At 40.3% G+C, this 25,417-nt stretch overlaps 1 protein-coding gene across 1 annotated transcript in view; it reads right to left on the bottom strand.

Annotated features, from left to right (window-relative positions):
• Nucleotides 1–5,716: 5,716 nt before the first annotated feature.
• The window catches only part of LOC117300734 (oxidation resistance protein 1-like), a 90,459-nt gene continuing 70,758 nt past the window's right edge, over nucleotides 5,717–25,417 (bottom strand). Inside the window, exons 9-14 of the mRNA XM_033784516.1 lie at nucleotides 19,214–19,388; nucleotides 16,076–16,238; nucleotides 10,676–10,798; nucleotides 8,035–8,187; nucleotides 6,708–6,880; nucleotides 5,717–6,442 (exon numbers count right to left, since the gene is read on the bottom strand). Of these exons, the coding sequence (XP_033640407.1) occupies nucleotides 6,301–6,442; nucleotides 6,708–6,880; nucleotides 8,035–8,187; nucleotides 10,676–10,798; nucleotides 16,076–16,238; nucleotides 19,214–19,388 (929 nt within the window). The 3' untranslated portion in view covers nucleotides 5,717–6,300. The remainder of the gene's footprint in view (nucleotides 6,443–6,707; nucleotides 6,881–8,034; nucleotides 8,188–10,675; nucleotides 10,799–16,075; nucleotides 16,239–19,213; nucleotides 19,389–25,417) is intronic.

Consider the following 25,417-nt stretch of genomic DNA (forward strand, 5'->3'; position numbering starts at 1 on the left):
GAATTCGGCGGTAAGCAGAGCCATGAAATCGGGCCCTGCACTATCAGAGGCCCTGGGATATCCAGGTATACATTTAAATAAAAGCACTAGGGACTAAGTTAGGAGTAGTCCTTATTTCTTTGAGAAATCGACCCCTGTTTCAGAATTGACCCAGTTCTGGGTCCAAGCTGGCTGGACCCATTTATGTGGCACTATGACCCGGAATTCGAGTCTGCTTACCACGGATTTCTGCAATTACATCGGGTGCGTTCGATTGGCTTCCCCTGGCCCCGGGTCAACCCGATTTGCCTGGTACGATCATATAGCTTTGATGTCATTCCAGGGGCTCACGCAGGGCCCAATTTCATAAAGCTGCTAAGCTCAAAAATTTGCTTAGCATGAAATTTCTTCCTTGATATAAACAGGATTACCAACCTAATTTCCATTCGTTGTATATTGTTTGTTACTGGTATTCAGCTGTTGTTCACGTGGAAATTTAGTTGGTAATCCTGTTTTTATTGAGGCAAATATTTCATGCTAAGCAAAATTTTGCATTTAGCTGTTTTATGAAATTGGGCCCTGGTCAGCCCCAAGTGCCCTGCTTGTGGAGTGGGTCACTTTGGGCTGGCCCGAGGTGCATGACGTCACCTCGAGAGGGCGACACAGGGAAGCTAATCAATGCACCCATGTATTGGGGAGCAAATCAATACATGAATCAAGTGTTTGTGGTAAGTGATGTTAGTTTGTTTCAGATAGCTGAAACTGATTGATGGACCTTTTCGATAAGGTACTGTTCTCAGAAAGGAAGCGCACGCGCAGACTTGCGTAAATGACTGAAACGTTACCAGGTGAGCTTAGTGGTAACTTTTACACTCAAAATCTTTCGTGGCATACACTGCGCTATGACAAATGACACAAATCAAACTAATACAGGCCAACAAAATCATTTACATATAACGACTCCATGTTTGGATGTTTATAATTTTCTAGATACATTGTAATTTGTTATAAACGTTACTTCATATACAGGGTGGCATCATACACGCAAAATATGGAGTACATTATTCATACAGTCAATTTAGTACATCGTATCATGTCCTACATGTATATGCACATTACAACTTGTCAATACACATCGTGGGGAGGCAATTTGTTAACATAGGGTATTAATCTAACATCAAATTTACAACTTTTTCCTTGGGATTTATAGTTGAGATTTAGGGGGAAAGTTAGTTGAATACCTTAGTGAAAGAATTGAACATTGTATTAAGCAAAATGTAGGATGCCATATGCAATAAATTAAGGTAAAGCTCAATTAAGAAATAGTCCAGAATAATACACCCTTTTTATCTTTGCCAACTCACACCTGTTATCTCCATATAATTCCTTGTCCAAACAGTGAATGCCAAATTTATTACAGGATCAAGAACAAACCAGGAGTGCTGCTGTTTGTTCCAGGCAGATTAACTGTTCATCAATTAAGTTTAACGACCCAAGTAATGACAGTGTAAACACACTCACTTACTCAAAAGGATGTATAGTTTCAAAGTTTTTGTGGCCAATTCATGAATTCTTAAATGGAGCCTTCTCTGAAATGCAAAATTTTACCATGCAGCAGGGCTTAAATAATTTAGAGAGGGAAGAGTGAAATCATATGCGTACCTTGTCATAAGTTTGCCTGTAAATCTATGGGAACCGTGTTGAAGTGTCGTGGCCGAGCGGTTTAGAGCACCGAATTCAAACTCTGGTGTTTCTGATCAGCAGAGTGTGGGTTTGAATCCCCAGCCATGACACTTGTGTCCTTAAGCAGGACACTTGACCATTGCTTCGCCCTTTGGATGGGACATAAAGCCGTTGGTCCCATGTGTTGTGTAACGCAAGTAAAAGAACCAAGTGCACTTATCGAAAAGAGAAGGGGTGTGCCCCGGTGTTCCTGGCTGTGGCTGCTGTAAGCGCCATAGCACTTTGTAAACAATTATAAGGTGCTACATAATTGGGTCTCAGAATCCATCACTGCAATAACCTATCTTTCTGTACATTTGTTTATACTCAGCGCCTTGAATACCTTGTTTGGTTGATACATGCGCTACATAAGACTTTGATATTATTGTGTTTGCCTTGAATTGTGCCTAACACATAGTATTAGCAATGTGTACAAATTAAATTGCTTGCCAAGCAATGCAAATAATTCCAAGTATACATATTTCTTAGTGTTACAAACATAGTTAAATGCTTTACTGGCACGTATTTTCATTTGAAAAGATTGCACACCATGCATTACGCATGAAACAATCCCATCCAAATCCCGCCATCCCGGATCCCGCCAAATTCTTCTGCAAATTATTCCTGCCAGGATCCTGCTAGGATTTCCAGTGGAATCCCATTGGATTCCCGCCGGGAATCCGGGTAGATTGTTCTATAAGGCAGTCACATCTCAGGCTCCTACGTACTTCATATTGAAGATAATACTGCTTAGCACAATTTAGCAAGGAACCAATCAGTTACAATATACATTCCATTGTATTTTTTGTTTTGTAACCCAGCCTTTCTAAGCAAACATTTTCTATTTCAAGTTATAACACACCTCTTGCTTGTTCTGTATTCTGGTTGGCTGTAACATGGTCACATGGGATGAACTAATATAGTCTAGTGATCGCGCGCGTATTTTGCGGGAACTAGTTCCCGAGCGGGCACTAGTCTTTGAAAATAGTGCCTGGTTACAGCGGCCTCTCTTGACTCTCGTGAACTGCAACTACAAAACTTCCTTTCTTTTCCAGATTTCTGTTCTTATTTCACATTTAAGACCGAGCTGTGTTATAAAACGCAGATTGACTAGCATAATTTGGTAACTAGTGTACATCTACAATCCCGGCCAAAATGCTTGGGCCACCCTTTCCTAACGTTGTATACAACGATTCCCTGTGCACTTCCCATTCACATTCAAAACATTTGTCCCCCGCCCCCCGCTCAATGTTGACTTTAACTCAGAACACAACTCAGAACACAATCAGCAATAACGCAGAACACAACTCAGAACACAATCAGCAATTGGAACCAACATTGAAAGGGGTCAGGGGGGGCCCAACGAGATATGGCCGGGATTGTAGGTCCCTCTTCTGGTCACTCAAAGTCCCTCGGGGGAATAGATGTACACTATTTACCTCATTGCCAGTCAATATGTGTATACTAGAGCCAACAAGCCAACCCAGAGGACAATCCAGTGCCAAGCAAGAGCTGTTGATATGAAAAGGCCTTATGTATGACTAAACAGAGCTTGGGCTAATGAGGTCAAACTATAGTCAACGATAGTCACTGCAGGAACTTAATATACTGTACTTCCCCATGCATTATCAGCAGACTCCTTTGACCACTTAGTACACAAGGTCCCTGTATAAAGACTGGGTACCACACACCATTTGATATTGCACAAACACATGATGGCAAACTTGGGAGACAAATCTTGTGAATTAAAACAAGAATCAAACTGCACACCAATGTATAAGGTAAAACTTTAGTTATAAGATGACAGTGAAAGAAATTTGGGGAATAAAGTTAAGACAGGGTCCTCATTTATGTGGAATTTGACTTCATAAGCAAAATGAAAACATTATCAACATCAAATGATGTTTGAAGCTGTGGACAGTCAGGGCTCAAGACCACAGGGCTTGGTTGCTCAACATTTTTACCGGACCGGTCCCATAACTTATTTCTTAAGACCAGAATATTCATGTAAATTATGTTTATTTGCACAAGCACTAAGAGAATATCTTTTGTCTAATGGGTTAGTACATTTTGATACTCAAATTAATTGTATAAATACCAAACTCAAAGTCAAAATTGTAACAATTTCAGTGACACAAAATGACTACTATTCAACTAAATGAAAAACACAAGACCACAGAACTTGTCAGTTTACTGGCCCAAAGCTAAATCCACTTGCCTCAGGCCAGCTGTCCAGTGTCAAATTAGAGCCCAAAATAGAAAGTGACTGTTCTAGCAGTACCTGCTGGGCCCGATTTCATAAAGCTCTAAGCAAAAAAAACTGCTAAGCAAAGACAAATCTTGCTAAGCATAACAGGTTACCAGCCAACATTCAGTTACACTATCACGACTGGTGCCCCACTCTTTGTGCTCAGCAGAAATATTGTCAGGCAGTATTGTTTGCATGTCCCCCCATATAGTTAATACGCATGGACTGAAGAAGCTTCAGGTCAAAAGAGGGCGCTATCAGGTAGCATAATTTCGTTGTGCTGGGCTATATCAAAGTTTTGCCTTGTTTTCCGGTCACACATATTAAATGTATGCCAGCGACATTGTCTGCGCCCAGACTGTTCCAGAACATTTTTTGCATTAAGATTTCTATGTAGTGCTTTCACCAATGTATGAAGCAATCATAACAAAAGTTTGCATGCAGCTCAAAACCAAACTAAACAATTAAAATGTATGTGTTTGAAAATCTCAACCACTATTCGAAAGGGTAATTACAGTACAATCAGTCGTTTGAATAGTATGTACATGTTTGGCACATCTGCTAGTGTTGAATTTGTGGACGTGCTGATCAGGAAATGTCTGGGCTCTCAAAACATTAATTTCCTTCGAGTATCTCCGAGCTGCATCCATGCATATCACCCCTACAAATTTGAATGGTTGAATCTTGTCTCCATTCCATCGTGTTGTGTCAGTGTTTGTCCCATTCACAATAGAGGGTGGAGAATGATAAAAACACCAATCTCTCAATTGTCTCACCCAAACAGATGTCCTGATGTAAACTTGTCGACTATACTCCAACAAAAAGGGAGCGATTAAATCCAATATACAGTGAAGTCCACACTTTAGGAGGCTTCGGTTAAATATTTTTTGGCAAGTTTTTATTTGTTTCATTCACATTGGGCTACAATAATAATGCTACCTTACGATATAGAGTAGCAACGCCAGACACATCCTTGCGCTGTCAATAAGTAACTAGGTTGAATTCGAACTGTAGACACCACATTGTTAAATGCAAACTGGTAAATGAGACAGATGCCTCAAATCCTTCCTCCAGGGTGTCAATAAGTAACTAGGTTGGATTCGAACTGTAGACACCACATTGTTAAATGCAAATTGGTGAACGAGACGGATGCCTCAAATCATTCCTCCACGATGTCAATAAGTAACTAGGTTGGATTCGAATTGTAGACACCACATTGTTAATTCCAAATTGGTAGACAATATGAGATGGATGCCTCAAATCCTTCCTCCACATGTTCAATAAGTAACTAAGTTGGATTCGAACTGTAGAAACAGACCACATTGTTAAATGCAAATTGGTGAGCAGCACAAGACGAATGCTTCAATTCTTACTCCACGAGATATTCAATTACCAGAGCTGGAATCGAATTTTCATAACACAACAATAAAGTCAACTGCAACCATATTCTTATTAAATTACATGTGCTGGACTCAGACTGAGAATTCAGTACTTAAAGTTGTTTTCCACCTTTGCTTGCCTCAGGTGACCATTCAAAGGAATCCCAAACATCTGTTAGAGATTGGTTTGAACTTCATAACAAAAAAAAGGAGTAATTTTTTCGTGGCGTGTCATGGCCGATTCAAGCTCTGGTGTTTGATCAGCAGAGTGTGGGTTCGAATCTCGGTCATAACACTTGCTAGGTAAAAGTGGGGAGGTAGTGCTTTCTGCTCTTCCGGCCAGGCTTCGGACTGATGATACCCAAGCCTACATCCGTATGGACTGTGAAAGGGGTAACCCTGTTTCAGCCCTAGGAGTAGGTAGCAACGGCCTCTGGAAAAACAATAATTGTAGCCCACACCTGACAAATCATCTCAATCCTGCGTGGATGTGAACCACTGTCCAGCCGGTAATCTTGTTTCATGTTCAGCTTGGTGTACTTCATTTGCAATCTCAATTGTGCGTTTCACAAATATTGTGTTCCAATCACTTCCAATCTTTCCATGGGCAGTATTGTTCTCCTGTAAACCTGCAGCTGGATTCGAACCTCAGCCAAATGCACTTCTGAGCATGTTCACTTGCAATTTCAATTGAGCATTCTATTCAGTGTTTTTGTGATTACCAAAAATGTCATCTTCCAACTTGTGTAAGACATCAGTGTCAATCATCTCACAGGCAAATGGGTTGTCTTCTTAAAACCTGTGGCTGGATTTGAACCTCAGCCAAAAAGTGCATTTCACTTGCAATCTTGATCGAGCATTCCATTCAGTGCTTTTGTGAGACATCAGTCTCAATCATTCCACAGTACGGCATGCCCGAGAAATGGCAATCCAAAGTTGTACAAAAAATCAGGGTATACCTGAAGTCGGGGTTTAACCGAGTCCGAAGCCCCACGCTTCAACATCAGCAATGATAAAGTCCTCATCGTGAGCTATACACGGATTGGAGAAGGTTTTACAACTTCTACTTCGACCTCGATACAGATCACCGTCTAGCCATAGACCGAATGCACCACTGCGGGAAAAAATAAACACATAATAATCACAGTGACAGGCCTGTATGCTTCATTTTTAAAAGAGCAAGGGCAACAAGGCATTTTCTCCTAGGTAAAGGGCCGGCACCCTATGAGGAAATTGTAAATTTCTACTGAACCATTTCAACGGCACCAAGGCAAAGACCAGGGGTGAATTTCACAAAGAGAAAATACTAGTCTTATCTCTTAGGACTAGCAGTTTGCTTTTTTTAAACACTTAAAAGAATCATGTCAGTGAAAACTTACTCTCCGCCCCCAAGTGTCAGGCTATTGTAGTTGCCCTTGATGAAGAAATTGTTTTCACCCGTCCACCGAAACACGTTCAGCTCCCAGTCCACAAAGTTGTAAAGAAACGTTTCGCCCGTGCCATAGTAATGCTCACTGACCCTAACTGGGCACGGAGTCAGTGCACCAAAGATCTGCATCAAAAAGAAATTAATCAATCAATCAGTCAATCAATCGTTAAAATTTATACGGCGCCATATTCTAATGATCATTGCTCATGGTGTCATACAGTAAGCTAAGAATAACCTTGAAGGAAATAGCAAACTTGTATTATATCTCTAATTTTTGCGTTTGGAGTTTATCCCTTAGTGAGCGTTTTAATAAAAAAAAAACCTTCCATCGATGTCATGCGAACTGGGTAATCGGTTTTTCACTATTTTTTATTGTGACCCAGATGGCCGGTCTATCTCAAACTTCAACAGGTTTGTCAGTTTATGTATATGGTGGATTATATAGAGTGCTTACACTGCCAGCAACTGTTAGCAAAACCAATTCTGCAATGTTCCTTCCAAGCATACCTGCCAACCTCTCAGAAATAGGAACACCAGTTTAATAAGTTCACAGATAGCAATGCATGAAGTCGGCGAGAAAAGCTTGTATGTATACTGTATACAAATGATGTACATGTACATTATTTCAAACACCGACAAAATTAACCACCCTATCCAATAAGAAAATCTCCACTGTCACAACTAAATGGCGCCCTCTGTTGCTAGAACTTATGCTCAATGATGTCAGAATTAGGAAATGTTTTTTTTTATGTACAGCCAAAAAATGGTGGTGTGATGCAGACGCGATTGTGCATCAGCTGAGTGCACATCTCTAAAGCGTTTGCCAACCAATAGGGTCTATGTGTGAATGCCAGGTGATATTTTTTTCACAGGACTCGGGAAAGTACTTGTTATACAGTGCTAACACACATCGGTGTATAGGTTAAACTAAAATTATTTATCTGTATGCAAATTTAACATCTCTTATATCATTGCGCTACCCCCTGCCAAAACATAGGGATTCGAACTGCCTCTAGCTACCGGGAAACTTTGGTAGTCTAGTTGGTAAGACACTGCTCTAGAATTGCAAGGGTCTTGGGTTCGAATCCCAACCGAGTAACATGCCTGTGATATTTTTTCACAGGACTCAGGAGAGTATACAGTGCTTACACACATCGGTGTATGGGTTAAAAACCAAAATTAATATTCTTTATCCCTGCTGCAAATTTAACATCTCTTATAATGTGTGAATGTTATTAGAATATTTCATGGGAAAGATCTCTTATTAGATGACTTACCATTCCTGAGGAGTCCCTGATAACCAGTAATACAGGGCTATCTATGCCCGTCATACTGCGATATAGATTGCGTAAGCTGTAGCCATGCTCAGCTGTATTGTAGATATTCTTCCAGCTATACCCTTCAGTTCTAGCAGGAAGCTGTTTGGTGAGCTACAGTAAAGAAAGACAAATACACTAACTTTATACAATGTTCATATTCATAAATACACGCGACAGTTTATCCATTCTGATTGGGCAAGAGGGCATCATATGTAAGTGTGGTGGCTGAGCGGTTATGAGCACCAAATTCAAACTCTGGTGTTTTTGATCAGTAGAGTGTGGGTTTGAATCCCCAGCCGTGACACTTGTGTCCTTAAGCAAGACACTAAACCATTGCTTCGTCCTTCAGATGGGACGCAATTATCAAAAAGAGAAGGGGTACGCCCCAGAGTTCCTGGCTGTGGCTGATATATGCGATGTAGCACCTTGTAAACCCTTATAAGGTGCCAAATAATTGGGTCTCAGAATTCATCACTGCAATAACCCATCTTTCTGAAAGTTTGTATATATACTCAGCGCCTCGACTCCTTGAGTACCTTGTTTAGTAGATGCTCTCTATAAGGCTTTCATACTATTATTATGTGGCCGTGTTTAATTGTGCTAATTAAACACAGTAAGAAATGTTTAAACGGCAGGGCATACCAGCTTACTTGTGGCATAAATTTTCGCATATCGCAATCAATACATACCAGTTCTCAATGTAAAGACTATTAGCACGCGCGTGTATGCACGTGTTGTTGAGCGTCAATGCAATTTTGACCCATCACAAAACGGAGCCCAATAGCGTGACATAAATGGGAAACTTTCAGAAGGTTATCTTTTTCCTTCAGTTTTTCCAACTTTATTTTGCTTTCTTACAAGAGGGCATCCATGAATGGGAATCAAAGAGTAGTGACTCTGTCTTAATCGGCCTTTTAAAACATTGTCTTGCAGGGCCATGGTCATGTCGTAAAAGACATCTCTTTGGAACTCCTTGCCTGGTGCATATTTCCATCCAACCTACAATCAGACGGTTCAGATACTTTTTCAAAATGTCCACAGATTTACATTTAACTTACAGGGTTTGAAGATAATGATAGTGGAAAGCTTCCCTTCAAGTATTACTGACTGAGGCTGTGTAGTTTTTGAGAAATGAGTATAACAAGTCACAAAATAATTTCGTCTCAAAAGTCGAAAAACATTTTAGCATGTAAAATCCCATTAACCAGTTATGATATTATACCAAAACCATAGCATAACTGGTTAATACGTTTTTACATGCTTAAACTGAGACGAAAATTAATTGTTTTACTCATTTCTCAAAAACTACAGCACCTCAGTTAGTAAAATTTCAAGGAAATTTTCTACTATCATAATCTTCAAACTGTGTAGGTTTAATGTAAATCTGTGAACATTGTGTTTTGTGTTAGAAAAAAGTACATATACCCTTTAAGAGGAATATCAATCCTACCTACAGCTCCCCTAAGTTATTTTGCTCTAAAATAATTTTCTTCTTGAAGCCCCTTACCAAGAGTAGCAGCCTTGTTTGGGACAAACTTGCGTATCTAAATACACCCCCCCCCCTAAAAAAAAAAGACATGCCGCCTGGCGTCCTGTATTGAACAATGTGGTAGTTGCAGGCCTGGAATTACATGCATGAAATGGAGGCAATGCCCTTTGGTGCCCCTGGTCTTATAGAGTGTAGAGTGTCATGGCCGAGTGGTTAAGAGCATCGAATTCAAGTTCTAGTGCTGATTCACAGGAGTGTGGGTTCGAATCCCGGTCGTGACACTTGTGTCCTTGAGCAAGATACTTTACTATAATGGGAGACTTTCTGGGACGATAGAGGGCAGCAGACTTACCGGGTAAATCCATTGTTCTCAGAATTATGCGCATGTTCAGAACTACGTAAACAATGGAAATTTACCCGGTATGTCTGCTGCCACCTAGCGTTGGAAAGTCTCCTATTGCTTCTCTTCACCCTGGGGTATAAATGGGTACCTGTGAGGGTAGAGGTTGATATTGTGTATGAAAAAGCCACAAGCGACTTACAGGCAGCTCAGGGCTGTATACTCCCAAGGGAGCTGAGAAACATTAGAGGGATGTTATTGGCCCCATGACCAGGGCACTAATGTAAAGAGCATTGATATGGTTATTGTGAAATGCGCTATATAAGAAATTGTTATTATTATTAGCCTTGGTGCCCTTAAAAAAAATTCCTATTGACTTCAAGATTTTGAAAGTGGCCTTGCCCTTTCAAAGGTGAAACTCCAGGCCTAAGATGGACAGTTGGCTTGTGCGTAAAGCGCTCGCCTCTCACCAAGGTGACCCCGGTTTGATTCCCGGCCAGGGGCATACATGTATGTGAGTTGAGTTGTGGGTTGGTTCTCTGCTATGCCACGAGGGTTTTCCAGACTATCCGGTTTTCCTCCCTCGGGAAAAATCAAACACTTTCGATCTTGGCTGTGCTCCATGGTCATAATGGGTTGATGTGGCGGTGCCTATGCATGCCTGCTTCTCGAACACGTTGCAGCCGCGTCCTTCGCAACTCAGCTAATAGCTGCGAGTAAGGATGATAACTCCCCAAAATTATTATTATAATAGAGAGCGAGCATCTTACCTTTCTGACATGTTCCGGTTCCAGCAGGATACTCGTAGCTCCTTCTAGTTCTGGTAACGGGAGGTTCATCTCGCATTCTAAGATGGTCATCCGCCGCCGATTGGCCTCTTCCTTTGTGATGATCTAAGACAAATCAACAAAATCACGATGTTAGGGAGGAGGCGCAAACAGGTCCCAATTTCATAGAGCTGCTTAGCGGCAGATTTTGTGCTTTCTGTGCGATTTCCATTTCATAGCGATGCTAACCGTATGCATTTGAAAAGGAATGCTTACGTCCCGGTAATAACGGCACAAAAATAAATGATGGCACAATGCAAATCCATGGTGACTGGCGATATGGGTACCATTGATTACCAGGCTTTAACCTTCTCTTTTACCCATTGTACCCAATAGGGTACCACTGATCAGGGCTCGAATTTGGGGAAAAAAACCACAAGACCGCAGGGCTTGTTGCTCAGAATTTTTACAAGACCAAATATTAGGAGAAAAAAAAAATGTTAACACGATAGAACAGCGGGCCTTTTTCATCCCTTAGGAGGCTTTTTTTTTTTTGCTGTGGAACCCAATCAATAAAGTTCCATATACCAACTTCCTGTCATTCTCGCCGCCTCCAAAAAAAATTCTGATTTGACAGGCAAATCAACAACAAAACACTGCAACGTGCAGCATTCATAAAAAAATCGTCATAAAAAGATTGACCAAAAATTTGACAGCAGTAGTCAGAAGCAAAGATCGTATAGCGCCGCTACGCGGCGCTATACGATCTTTGGTCAGAAGCTCATCACTGTTGGTAGCCATACTTAGCAGGACGTTTGGCAACAAGACCTTACTTTTAATCCATGCAACACAGGGATGTGTGGTATTGCAACCAGACCTTCTTAATGCAAATTCAACACTCCTTTGTAAGGTATCAGACTTTACACATGGTCAGTGGTAAACAAACATCGCTGTACTAAGGTGTGTCGCCGCGCCGGGTACCAACACATCACTCCCTCGTCCCCGCTCGCTCACTCCCCGGGTGCATAAACATAAATGGTTTGAGACTAGATGTACAAGGTGTGGGCATGAGTAAACTGAATGGAAAACTTGTATGCAGCCTGACGCACGTGAAAAAAGGACGGATTGACGTTCCGCAGGCGTGCTCAGGACACTGATTTGACAACAAGTAAAACAAAACCTTTTATTGTAAATGAGATTGAAATACATTTTTTAATGAAAGATAATATATTTCATATAATTATTTGTAATAGTAACTATATTAGTATGCATAAAAAAAACCACAAGACCGCCGGACTTGTTCGGCATAAAGTTTACTGGACCGAAGCTAAAATCACTGGCCTCGGGCCTGCGGTCCAGCGTGAAATTCAAGCCCTGCTGATTACCAGACTTTAACCTTCTCTTTTACCTATGGTACCAATTAGGGTACCATTGATTACCAGACTTTAACCTTCCATTTTACCCATTGTACCAATTAGGGTACCATTGATTACCAGACTTTAACCTTCCATTTTACCCATTGTACCAATTAGGGTACCATTGATTACCAGACTTTAACCTTCCATTTTACCCATTGTACCAATTAGGGTACCATTGATTACCAGACTTTAACCTTCCATTTTACCCATTGTACCAATTAGGGTACAATTGATTACCAGACTTTAACCTTCCATTTTACCCATTGTACCAATTAGGGTACCATTGATTACCAGACTTTAACCTTCCATTTTACCCATTGTACCAATTAGGGTACCATTGATTACCAGACTTTAACCTTCCATTTTACCCATTGTACCAATTAGGGTACCATTGATTACCAGACTTTAACCTTCCATTTTACCCATTGTACCAATTAGGGTACCATTGATTACCAGACTTTAACCTTCCATTTTACCCATTGTACCAATTAGGGTACCATTGATTACCAGACTTTAACCTTCCATTTTACCCATTGTACCAATTAGGGTACCATTGATTACCAGACTTTAACCTTCCATTTTACCCATTGTACCAATTAGGGTACCATTGATTACCAGACTTTAACCTTCCATTTTACCCATTGTACCAATTAGGGTACCATTGATTACCAGACTTTAACCTTCCATTTTACCCATTGTACCAATTAGGGTACCATTGATTACCAGACTTTAACCTTCCATTTTACCCATTGTACCAATTAGGGTACCATTGATTACCAGACTTTAACCTTCTCTTTTACCCATTGTACCCATTAGGGTACCATTGACTAACAACCTTCTCCCACACCTATTGTACCCATTTGGCCACACCTGATTGCTATATCATACCATTCTTGTGTACCCATAAGGGTGCCTCCAAACCTTCCTGAACATCTCAGCTGAAATAGTATGAATTGCCTGTTCCTCTTTTCTCAGTCGCTGCCTGCTCTTCCTAGATGGAACACATCCCATGGTGATCTTGTTTGACCAAACTGTCCACCGATTTACCTCCAAAATGGCATCCACCGAGTTAACCTCCAAAATGGCATTGACAAACTTTCAGTTGTTTCCAAACCCGCCATGCAGAATAATGAGCAAACTGAATTATTGCATCCATATGGATTCTAAGAATATCTATACGAGACTGTGCAACCCAATCCTAGTTTAGTAAGCTGTGATTGGTCAGTTACCATTCAGCTCATGGGACTTCCCCACATCAGGCTAATGTCTGGAGGTGGAAAAACCCCAGTCCAGAAATACACCTCCTACAGTTACTTACAGCTACCAATGCAAACACACAAAGCTTTCATTTTCACATGTAGCTGCCAACATGCCTTAAAGGCACCAGCACCTTTGGTAATTGTAACAGCGGTAACAGCAGTAGTCAGAAGTAAAGATCGTATAGCGCCGCGTAGCGGCGCTATACGATCTTTGGTCAGAAGCTCATCAATGTTGGTAGCCATACTTTAGCAAGACGTTTGGCAACAAGACCTTACTTTTAATCCATGCAACACAGGGATGTGTGGTATTGCAACCAGACCTTCTTAATGCAAATTCATCACTCCTTTGTAAGGTATCAGACTTTACACATGGTCAGTGGTAAACAAACATCGCTGTACTAAGGTGTGCCAACACATCAATCCCTCGTCCCCGCTCGATTACTCCCCGGGTGCATAAACATAAATGGTTTGAGACTAGATGTACAAGGTGTGGGCATGAGTAAACTGAATGGAAAACTTGTATGCAGCCTGACGCACGTGAAAAAAGGACGGATTGACGTTCCGCAGGCGTGCTCAGAACACTGATTTGACGACAAGGAAAACAAAACCTTTTATTCTAAATGAGATTGAAATACATTTTTTAATGAAAGATAATATATTTCATATAATTATTTGTAATAGTAACTATATTAGTATGCATAAAAAAAACCACAAGACCGCCGGACTTGTTCGGCATAAAGTTTACCGGACCGAAGCTAAAATCACTGGCCTAGGGCCTGCGGTCCAGCGTGAAATTCAAGCCCTGCTGATTACCAGACTTTAACCTTCTCTTTTACCCATTGTACCCATTAGGGTACCATTGACTAACAACCTTCTCCCACACCTATTGTACCCATTTGGCCAAGCCTGATTGCTATATCATACCATTCTTGTGTACCCATACGGGTGCCTCCAAACCTTCCTGAACATCTCAGCTGAAATAGTATGAATTGCCTGTTCCTCTTTTCTCAGTCGCTGCCTACTCTTCCTAGATGGAACACATCCCATGGTGATCTTGTTTGACCAAACTGTCCACCGATTTACCTCCAAAATGGCATCCACCGAGTTAACCTCCAAAATGGCATTGACAAACTTTCAGTTGTTTCCAAACCCGCCATGCAGAATAATGAGCAAACTGAATTATTGCATCCATATGGATTCTAAGAATATCTATACGAGACTGTGCAACCCAATCCTAGTTTAGTAAGCTGTGATTGGTCAGTTACCATTCAGCTCATGGGACTTCCCCACATCAGGCTAATGTCTGGAAGTGGAAAAACACCCAGTCCAGAAATACACCTCCTACAGTAACTTACAGCTACCAATGCAAACACACAAAGCTTTCATTTTCACATGCAGCTGCTAACATGCTTTAAAGGCACCGGCACCTTTGGCAATTGTCAAAGACCAGTCTTCTCCCTTGGTGTATCCCAACATACGCACAAAATAATAAACCTGTGAAAATTTGACCTCAATTGGACATCAAATCTGCACGTGCATCATGAAAGAAAAAACACCCTTGTTGCATTACTTTGTGTGCTTTCAGATGCAAAGGCTTCAGCTAAAGTCTCTTATTATTTGAGAAATAAACTACCTCTTTCTCAAAAACTACTTTACTTTAGAGGGAGCCGTTTCTCACAATGTTTTATACTATTAACAGCTCCCCATTACTCGTTACCAAGTAAGTTTTTATGCTAACAACTGTTTTGAGTAATTACCAATAGTGTCTCGTGCCTTTAATATAGCAGTGCTTACACTCAGAGTGTGTTGCCATTATGTGTATAGCTATTATTGGATTGTTAACTGTGAATAGCCACATTGGACTTTCAACCTTTGTCTGGAATGTCAAAAAGGAATTTATTAATGGGCCATGGATACATTCATTATTATTATTATTTATTATTATTATTAATGTATCTGGGCCAATGATTTTTAACAATCTCCCTTCCAGCTTTAGGGAATCTGTGACTCTATCAACAGTTCGTGAAGCTCTAAAGACCCACCTTTTTCCATATTAATGACTTTCAAGGGCGCTATGATCTTGATGGAAAAGGGCCTTACAAATTGTATTCTATGTTATATTGTTATTCTATTTAGGGTTAGCGTTTCGTAAATTGTCCAAAGGCTTGATGTGAGCTGAATTGGCAGTTGGGCAATTCCACGGTAACAGAAGGAAGTTTTGACTCATTAAACAACATTTAAATCGTGGATATCTTTATAACAGCTTAATTAGTTTCATCAAGCAAATGTCCCAGTGTCTTTTATCAATGACTGCCTTCAAAATGGCCTCCTCTTTTTGGCTGAAAAACTTTTAGTTTATAAAATATGAATATTAATAAGGTCGGTAATGGAAGGACGCCAATGGTGCATTTATGAATGGGAATAATAGAGTAGTGACTCGTTCTCAAAAGTCAGTTTAAAACCTTGCAGGGTCGTTGCCGTGCATAAAGGCCCTCGCCGCCAAGCCTTTATCACACGGCCGCCGACCCTACCGGCTTTAAACGACCGTTAAAGAACTCGTCGCTACCATTTTATTCCCTTAGTTAATGGTCTCTAAATGGTTAAATGTTTAATTTGAAAGGAGTAAAACGAACCAGCGCAAAAAAAAAACACTAAAGCAAATCACTCGGGTAGGATTTGAGCCCATGAACTTTTCATGAGAGCAAAAAAAAATCCAGTAGCCTCACCTCCCAGTCCTTTCCGATTGGCTCTTCAAAAAAGTCTTCGATGACCTCCAGGCTAGAGTCGAACTCTTCATCCACAGCTACGAAGCCGACATCATCGGAGCTGCCGTCCTTGCCATAAACATCTGGAGACCACTGAAGGAAGAAGGCATAAAGGTTGTCTGCCCTGGGGAGGAAAACAAACCAAGCAACGATTTTGTGTAAATACATGTAGGTTGGTGTAAATAAGGGAATCAATGTGTGGTGAAGAGGTTTTCAACTAGTGGTTTAATCCCAACGAGACCTGGTTCTTGATAATTTTACCCAGAAGAAGTCGAGGTAAATTTTAAAGAACCAGGCCTCGGCGGGTTTAAACCACTATTTGAAAACTGATTCAAACACACTTTGATTCCCATTCATAAATACCTTTTTGGTCAAAAACATCATCACTTTTTGGTCAAAAAGTAAAATAAATGCAAACTATATAATTGTTAAATGTTTTCTTTCAACACAACACCCCTCCAGCTATGTTATGGTAAAGCCCTCCGCCGCCCTTGGGTAAACAACTCCTTATATATGGGAATGCCGTGCGCGTCGTGCGTATCGCGTGATGTGGCACAAATGTTTCAGCCGTTGCTCTCGACCAATAGAAATGAAGAAACTGCCTTATAAGAACAGGTGCAAGGTCGCGTGTCACGCCCATGAATTAACACTTTTTACCAGTCGTAAACAAAGGTTTATACACACCCACGTGATGCGCTCTCCACCAATAGGAATAGCGAAACTGTCTGAGGTATTTATGAATTACTGTTTAAATCAGCTTAAGGAAACAAAGTGCGCACTGTTTTAATCTATCAATATAAACAACAAGGGAAACTGACTGGGTAAATTTTTAATGTTTTTTGGGGTTGAACAAAGAATTGAATGGAGTGGGATTCGAACCAACAAGCCTTTTAATATTTGAGTGAGAAATTACCTCTTTCTCAAAAACTTACTTCAGAGGGAGCCGTTTCTCACAATGTTTTATAAAATCAACAGCTCGTCATTGCTCGTTACCAAGTAAGTTTTCTATGTCGACAATTATTTTGAGTAATTACCAGTAGCGTCCAGTGCCTTTATTCTGTACATTTTTAACAAGTGTTTTTATTCATTTTATAGTTATAGACACATGTTTCCAAGGTCAACCACACAAAGGCCCAATAAAACTGTGCCCTATTTTCACACATTTCAAATACAATTCCAGGTTGTTATAATCCTCCAAAGTGTACCTGGGATCAAGCACAGAAAGATTGATTGGTATGCCAATGGGAGCTAAGTCCCTATGCACATGATCTGAGCAAATGATTCTGGGGTAAAATATGAGTCCCGGCCACAAGGGCAACCATGATGGCACGCTGAATTTAAAGCAATGCGGTACACAACTATAAACCCACAAACGTAGATTATTATAAGTTATCACACAAGCGCGAGTGGAATACGGAAAAATATAGGGCCGAATGCCGAGTTGGATATGGGACGCAGAAGTGCTATATCTTCCGTACTTCCACGAGCGCGCATGTGATAACATTATCTTCAAGCAAACTTGGCGCGTGACATAGAACACACAAGATGCAGGTAGTGATATGAGCCGTGCAATATAGGTTTATATCACCATTGCATTCTGCAAATCTGATTGGAGGATTAGTGCGTACTTGAAGATAAAGGTTTTTATATAACACCCAAGCAGATCCTTGCCATTTGATTGGAGGATTGTCCGTCACGTGATAGCAAATAAAAGTACCATTGCACGCTGAGTCACTCACCGTGCTTTTTCGTTCCATCCGAAAAGTACCATTGCACGCTGGCACGCTGCCAGCGTGCAATGGTACTTTTCGGATGGAACGAAAAAGCTGAGTAAAAACATCACTGCGTGCGCGTGTCTTTGATAACGCAGCAGGTGTTACTGCAAGAAGGCATAGTAAAATTACTAGCATTCGGCTTCTACAGTTGAAATTGTTTGTTTTGAAAGTTGTATCTTTCAATCAAAATGACAAAGATCTACTTGGATGTTATATAAAACAAATAATGAATGTTTTTCATTCGTGCAATGGTGCAAATATGTTCATTCGTTGAAAGCTGGAATGTTCCATTCAACTCGGCTCCGCCTCGTTGAATAGAACATTCCATCTTTCAACTCATGAACATATTCGCACCATTGCACTCATAAACATTCATTATGTGTATAATATCACCATTGCATTCTGCAAATCTGATTGGAGGATTAGTGCATACTTGAAGATAAAGGTTTATATCACCATTGCATTCTGCAAATCTGATTGGAGGATTAGTGCATACTTGAAGATAAAGGTTTATATCACCATTGCATTCTGCAAATCTGATTGGAGGATTAGCGCAGACTTGAAGATAATGACACATACGGAGATGCCAACATAAAGCTAGATAGCTCAATTAGTTGAGCGCCGGCACATTATTCCGGAGGTCGTTGGTTCAAATCCCGCTCTAGTAAATTTTTCTCTGATCAATCCAAAATCAACTATATACAACTTGGCACAGTGACATGCAAAGTACAGCATGGTGGCATCTTGGCAGCTTGATTCTAACTGTACTACATGTCAGCATGTAGGTTTCCCATGCTGTATATTACAAGATGGCATTTTTTTATACGGGCAATTGCCTGTTATATGTTTCTTTCTTTTAAAGTCACCCCTTCTGACAACTATCCTGGTCAAGTAAACATTTTGAGCAAACAGCATTGTAGATTTCCACCCGAAATTTGATGCCCAATACTGTATTGCATGGACATCTAGCTCTATCATCAATATGGTTCATTTCCATTGTTCGGCATGTGAAGAGTGGCTTGGTGACATTGCTTTGTTCCAATACCAACCTACAGTAAGCTTCAAGGCCCGGTCATACAGGCCCCGATAACGAGAACGAAAACAAAAACGAGAAAACGGCACGCCCTCGACAGACTGAATAAGCCTGGGTGTATTCTGTGTGGAACATTTAAACCAATAGAATGCATTCTCTTTGCGTCGTTATCGTTTTCGTTAACGCTGCAGTGTGACTTGGCCTTAAGGTTTTACATGATTTGAAAAATTTAGAAAATGTTCAAAACAAAAAGGCGTGAGATATGTCAGTGTGAGGCAGCAATGTACTTACTTCTCTCTTGGGATTGCGAACCAGTACTCTGGTGGCTTGTTAGCTTTCTTGGATGAACCTTTGCTTCCAGCGTTACCCCGGCTCCCTGGAAACGTCTTCACCATGGGCAGACGCACTCGCAAACACAGGTATAAAGGTGGGTCTTCATAGCGTTGGGCTGGCTTCGGTAAGTACTCTGTTGGGAAACAAAGGTATAAACACATTTCAAGGTATGTGACAAGAATCCTTAATCAAACTAAGACGAGTAACTGACAGTAACTCATTGGGGGATAAAAACTGATGTATTTTCCCGTAACCACATTACTTTAAAGAGAAATGATCCTTGAATTGCTTTATACTATCAAATGCTGCTGTACTTCTAATCAAGTAAGTCTTCATTGCCATCAATTTTATGAGTGATTTACAAGATCATATACCACTCCTTTAAGTTCACTCTACTGTAGTTCCAGCCACTTCAACCTTATGAGATACGGACTCAAACTCAGATGACTCTGCCAAGGTTTTGTGTTAATGGAGTACATTTATTGGTAATTTTTCTTTTAATAGATGTTAAATTTGCATCGGGATAAAGAATATTAATTTTTGTCTTTTTAATATATGGGTAAAACCAAAAATTAATATTCTTTATCCGGATGCAAATTTAACATCTATTAAATCGTTTGCAGTACCCGCTGCTAAACATAGGATTCGAACTGCCTCTAGCTGCCGGGCAATCTCGGTGGTCTAGTTGGTAAGACACTGCTCTAGAATTGCAAGGGTCGTGGGTTCGAATCCCACCCGAGTAAAATGCCTGTGATTTTTTTCACAGGACTCGGGGAAAGTACTGAGTATACAGTGCTACACACATCGGTGCATATGGGTAAAACCAAAAATTAATAATTTTTCTTTGCATACTAGTTATTGATTATTTTAAAGAGAAAAACCTATTAGTCCAGCCTGTATTCTGATGGTCTAGTTGGCCTTCAATGGGAGACTTTCTGGGACGATAGAGGGCAGCAGACTTACCGGGTAAATCCATTGTTCTCAGAATTATGCGCATGTTCAGAACTACGTAAACAATGGAAGTTTACCCGGTATGTCTGCTGCCGCCTAGCGTTGGAAAGTCTCCTATTATGTTCTTTAATGGGCACAGCAATTTTCCTCTGGTAAGGGGCGCTTCGATGACAAAAATATTAGTTTGTATTGGAACTTTGCAGAGGGCACAGTGCACCACAGCTAAACCTGCAGTGGGTGCGTCCAGGTGTGGAACCCGGGTTTAAAAAAAGGACATCCGCTTTTTGGAAAAGGTACAAAGAAGAGCCACCAAACTTGTGCCTAAAATCAAACACTTGACATACCAAGACCGCTTGTATGCCCAACTTGTACAGCCTAGAGCAGAGAAGAGAACGAGCAGATCTAATCGAGACATTCAACATTCTGAAAGGTTTTGAAGGGACACAAGCCATCCGCTTCTTCCAACTAGCTGAGACAGATACAAGAGGACACAGTTTGAAGCTGTTCAAACCAAGACTAGACAAGTCACTGAAGTGCAGATCTGATTACTTTTGCAGAGAGTAATAAATCAGTGGAACAAATAAAATTAACTCCCAAAGTATGTGATTGGAGCAAAATCTACAAGTGCCTTCAAAACAGGCTCGATAGACATTAGAAAGATATGGGGTATTTAAAGGCATATCCTACCATTTCCCATCAAATTGTTAAAGTCACCTGGAAATAGAATTTTGTTTCTTTCAAACAGAAGAGTATATGCTTACGAACAATAAAACAATTTTTTTAGTAATTGTTTGTCACGATTTATATGTTTAAAAAATATATAAAGTTGTTTGGGGGGGCTGACTCCGCCTACCCTTTTTGTGACGTCAATCGAGGCAGACTTTGCCAGCACTAGCCAGCTGGACAACTTGGGTGACAATTTTAGCTGGTCCTTGTGCAATTTAACTAGACATTGGCCAGCGCAACACTTTTAAGAGAGAATCTACTTGTTCACAGTTAAGAGCTACCAGAGGAACATCTGCCATGGTATCAATATTCCGACAGTCAATAAGGGCACCGAGCGAACCAACCTCATTCCCAGAGGTGATCGATCTCCAATTGGTTCATGTGCTCAAATCTAGCACATTTTAATAAGGCCGTTACAGATTTAACTTCTACAGTTTTAACATCATTTGAAGAGTAAGGTGGGTGTCTTGCTTAAGGACATTGGTGTTACGACCCTTACTCCATTCCCCCAGTAGTCTGATCAGAAATACCAGAGCTTGATGAGTCCTGTCGCTTGACTGCCCAGCCCCAGCACACCACAGTTTAACTCTACTGATTTAACATCAACAGATTTAACATTGTGCAAAAGGTGAAGTAGGTGTCTTTCTTAAAGGAACACAGTGCCTTGGATCGGTCGAGTTGGTCTTTGAAAAGCGTTTGTAATCGTTTGTTATAAAATGCAGATGGGTGGAAAGATGTTGTAAAAGTAGAATACAATGATCCACACAAACATGCCTTGAAATTGCACGGTTTTCCTTTGACCTCGTCGACTAACACGGTCCGCCATTTATGGGAGTCAAATTTTTGACTCCCAAGTGTCAAGACCGTGACTCGAACCCCTCGCTCCTTGATCAGAAACAACAAAGCTTCAGTCCAGTGCGCTTGACCACTCGGCCACCAACACGCCACAAGCAAACACGCACAGTATTTTTTTCTGAAAGCCAACTTGCAAGTAAACAAAAAGAGTGTCTCTTACATGTACTAGATAATGCAACCCTATACGTAATAACCATTTTATTTGTTCCTGCATTCTAAATTGCCTTGGTGGTTGGAGCAAACATCCAACCCATCCCTAAGTTTTAGGGACAAGCGAATCTTTAGACGTCTTTGTCTTGTTTATATATTTGGTTTGCAGTAACACCATGTGTGTTCTACCTGCCAGGTAGATTATGTTCTTTTGAGAACTTGTCTTGTTTTATAATCTGTTACCACGACTACTACTTTGGCTTTAAGTAGGATTTGAAACTTTGCATGGTGGAAATACGGTATGGAAAGGTTTGCGGTAACACCATGTAATGACTATCTCTAATGAGTTGGGGTGGTTCTGAAAAGAACCGTTGGTTTCAACTCAACGTTTAATCAGTATCAGTATACTTTGGCTTTAGTTAATCGTGGGGTCTTCTTGTTATAAACTTCACTACTGGGGAGTGAATCTTTAATTGGTCTCAACGTTACGACTAGCTATAAACTTCACTACTGCGAAGTGAGTTCTTGATTGGTCTCAACGAAACAATTAGCTTGCTGTTGTCTTGTTTGTTTTATATATTGAAACAGGTTGTAAGCAGAGGTCATGTTGATTCTTGTAAAATGTCATGTGTACATGTAGCTTCATTAATACACACTTAATTAAATGAATCTTATTAACGAAGACCTTCTCCTGTCATTTCATTTCTTTAGACGTCTCTAATCCCGACACAATCATTCATAATTCAATGAGTGGTGACAGACTCAATAATACAGCAAGGAAAGTTGCGTCAATATTGATTCATTAACAATTTTAATTAAGGAATCTTTGAGTGTCATCAGCTTTCTCTTAATAACAGTGGTCCGCTGGCCAAATGCCAGTTAAAACACCTCAAACTCAGTCGAAATTCACTCTAAGCGGTCCTGTGGCTTTGTAGTTCAGTGTTAAAAAGTATCTCTATTTCATAAATTGAGGAGCACGTTCTCTCTTTATAGTGGTCCAATGGTCAAATACCCGTTAAACACCTAAGGACCAGTCAAGATTCACTATAGGCGGTCCTGTGGCTTTGCAGTTCAGTGTTAAAAAGTATCCCTATTTCATAAATTGAGGAGCACGTTCTCTCTTTATTAATAGTGGTCCACTAGTCAAATACCAGTTAAAACACTTAAGGACCAGTCAAAATGCACTCTGCACGGTCCTGTGGCTTTGTAGTTCAGTGTTGAAAAGTATCCCTATATTTCATAAATTGCCAGGTCTACACTTTCTCTCTTATTAACAGTAGTTCGCTGGCCAAATGCCAGTTAAAACAACTAAAACCCAGTCAAAATTCACTCTTAAGCGGTCCTATTTCTTCAAATAACGGAGTAGTGAAAAAGAAAATTTATCTGCAATCTCCGCACAAAAAACTATAGTACAACATACCAGTAATTAACCACTAGACAGTTAAAAAAAAATCTGTTAACACACCTCTGCGCGACCTTTGTATTAAGCGCTTTGAGGCCTATTATGACAATATGGTGTTTTATCAATATCTTGTTATTATCATCATATTATCTTTCCGGAACTTTTGGAGCTTGAGGAGTAATACTTTTTTGTGAGAACATCGTTTAGGGGGGGGGGGGAGAGATAGCAAGACAAGTTCTCAAAAAATATCCAGCTAGTAGATACATACATGTACACGGCGTTACCGCAAACCAATATATTGATACCTCACCATGCAATGCCTCAAATCCCAGATAAATTTCAAGATTCATCCATCCTTGGACGAAAATTCACCTCATCTTGTTGCCTTGATTTGCTATTTTTAAGACTAACTGACAGACTGGAGGATAAACTCTGATTCCTTATTAATAAAAAATATCTCAATGTCTTCAACATAATCTTACTCAACCTCCGATTCCTTATTAATAACACAATCTCAATGTCTTCAATATCATCTTCAATACACAACCTTGATTGACTCAAACGTACATGTACGTCATTCAAGTCACAACTTTCACTAAATGGAGGGGAAAAACTTCAAGGGTTTAAGACTATAAGTTGCCTTCAATTTCGCTTTTTTTTGGGGGGGGGGGGCACAGCAATTTTCCTCTGGTAAGGGGCACTTGTATTAAATGTGAACTTGTAATGGAAGTGTGCACAGGGCACCCAAGCGCTGTGGGCTATTTGGAGACCAGGCCCCAATTTCATAGCGCTGCTTTTAGCAAATTTTCATGCTTACTGTAGCAGACAAATTTACTAAGGTGCAAGCGTATTTCACAGGTTAGCACGAAAATTAGGCGGCCATCTTGCATGGTCACAATGGAAGGTTAGTGTGGCTTTTTCGTGTGCTTACGGTTAGCATCACCACGAAATGGAAATCGCACAGTAAGCCCAAAATCGGCCTTTAAAGCCATTGGACATTTTCGGAACAGAAACACAAATAAAAGTTCACAGATTTACAACTAACTTACAGGGTTTACAGAAGGTAATGGTGAAAGACTTCTCTTGAAATATTATTCCATGAAATGCTTTACTTTTTGAGAAAACATTAAAACAATATCAATTCTCCATATCGAAAATCACAGATTTATTTAACATTATGTCATTACACTACGAAACGTGCGGAAACAAGGGTGGGTTTTCCAGTTATTTTCTCCCGACTCTGATGACCAATTGAGCCTTAATTTTCACAGGTTTGTTATTTTATATTTAAGTTGTGATACACAAAGTGTGTGGGCCTTGAACAATAATGTTTACCAAAAGAGTCCAATGGCTTTAAGCAGCTCTATGAAATTGGGCCCTGACTGGTTCTAAAATGGCATTTAAATGAGACAGGTAAGATTGTATTAGCTTAGTGATATAGAAAGGTTTGCGATAACACCATGTAATGACTATCTCTAATGAGTTGGGGTGGTTCTGAAAAGAACCGTTGGTTTCAACTCGACGTTTCGATCAGTATGCTCTGATTGTCTTCTGGAGAAAGCTGCGAGTTGAAACCACCCCCAACTCATTAGAGATAGTCATTACATGGTTTTATCGCAAACCTTTCTATATCGCATTTCCACCATGCAAAGTTTCAAATCCTACTTAGCTTTATGATATTACACTATGTATAATATCGTTCATCAACTCAAGGGCCACCCACTCAACAACCTGAAGGGTCCTTAACAATATCCAGAATACACCTGGCTCTTGCCGCCAGTCTCAAAGTCCAATAAGACTTGGAGTAGCTTCTCTTCTCGTCAAACTTCCTTCGTTTGACGTACGTCCGTACTCAAATGAAGTGTCCCGCGTAATTCAGTGTTTATTTTAATAAAGAAAATGTCTAAATATAACGGACAAACATTCATATTCAAAACAATTTGCCCTCGGCGAGTTTTGTGTGCCTTAAATTATTTCAGTCTATTTGTTGCATTGTTCTTTCCCATGTATAAGTATGTGTACACAAAACTGGGGCCTCTCCATCCAACAAGCTTGCTTTTAAGAGACCTCCTCCACTT

The sequence above is a fragment of the Asterias rubens genome, chromosome 16 (assembly GCF_902459465.1).
Source record: "Asterias rubens chromosome 16, eAstRub1.3, whole genome shotgun sequence".
In the NCBI taxonomy this organism is placed as follows: domain Eukaryota; kingdom Metazoa; phylum Echinodermata; class Asteroidea; order Forcipulatida; family Asteriidae; genus Asterias; species Asterias rubens.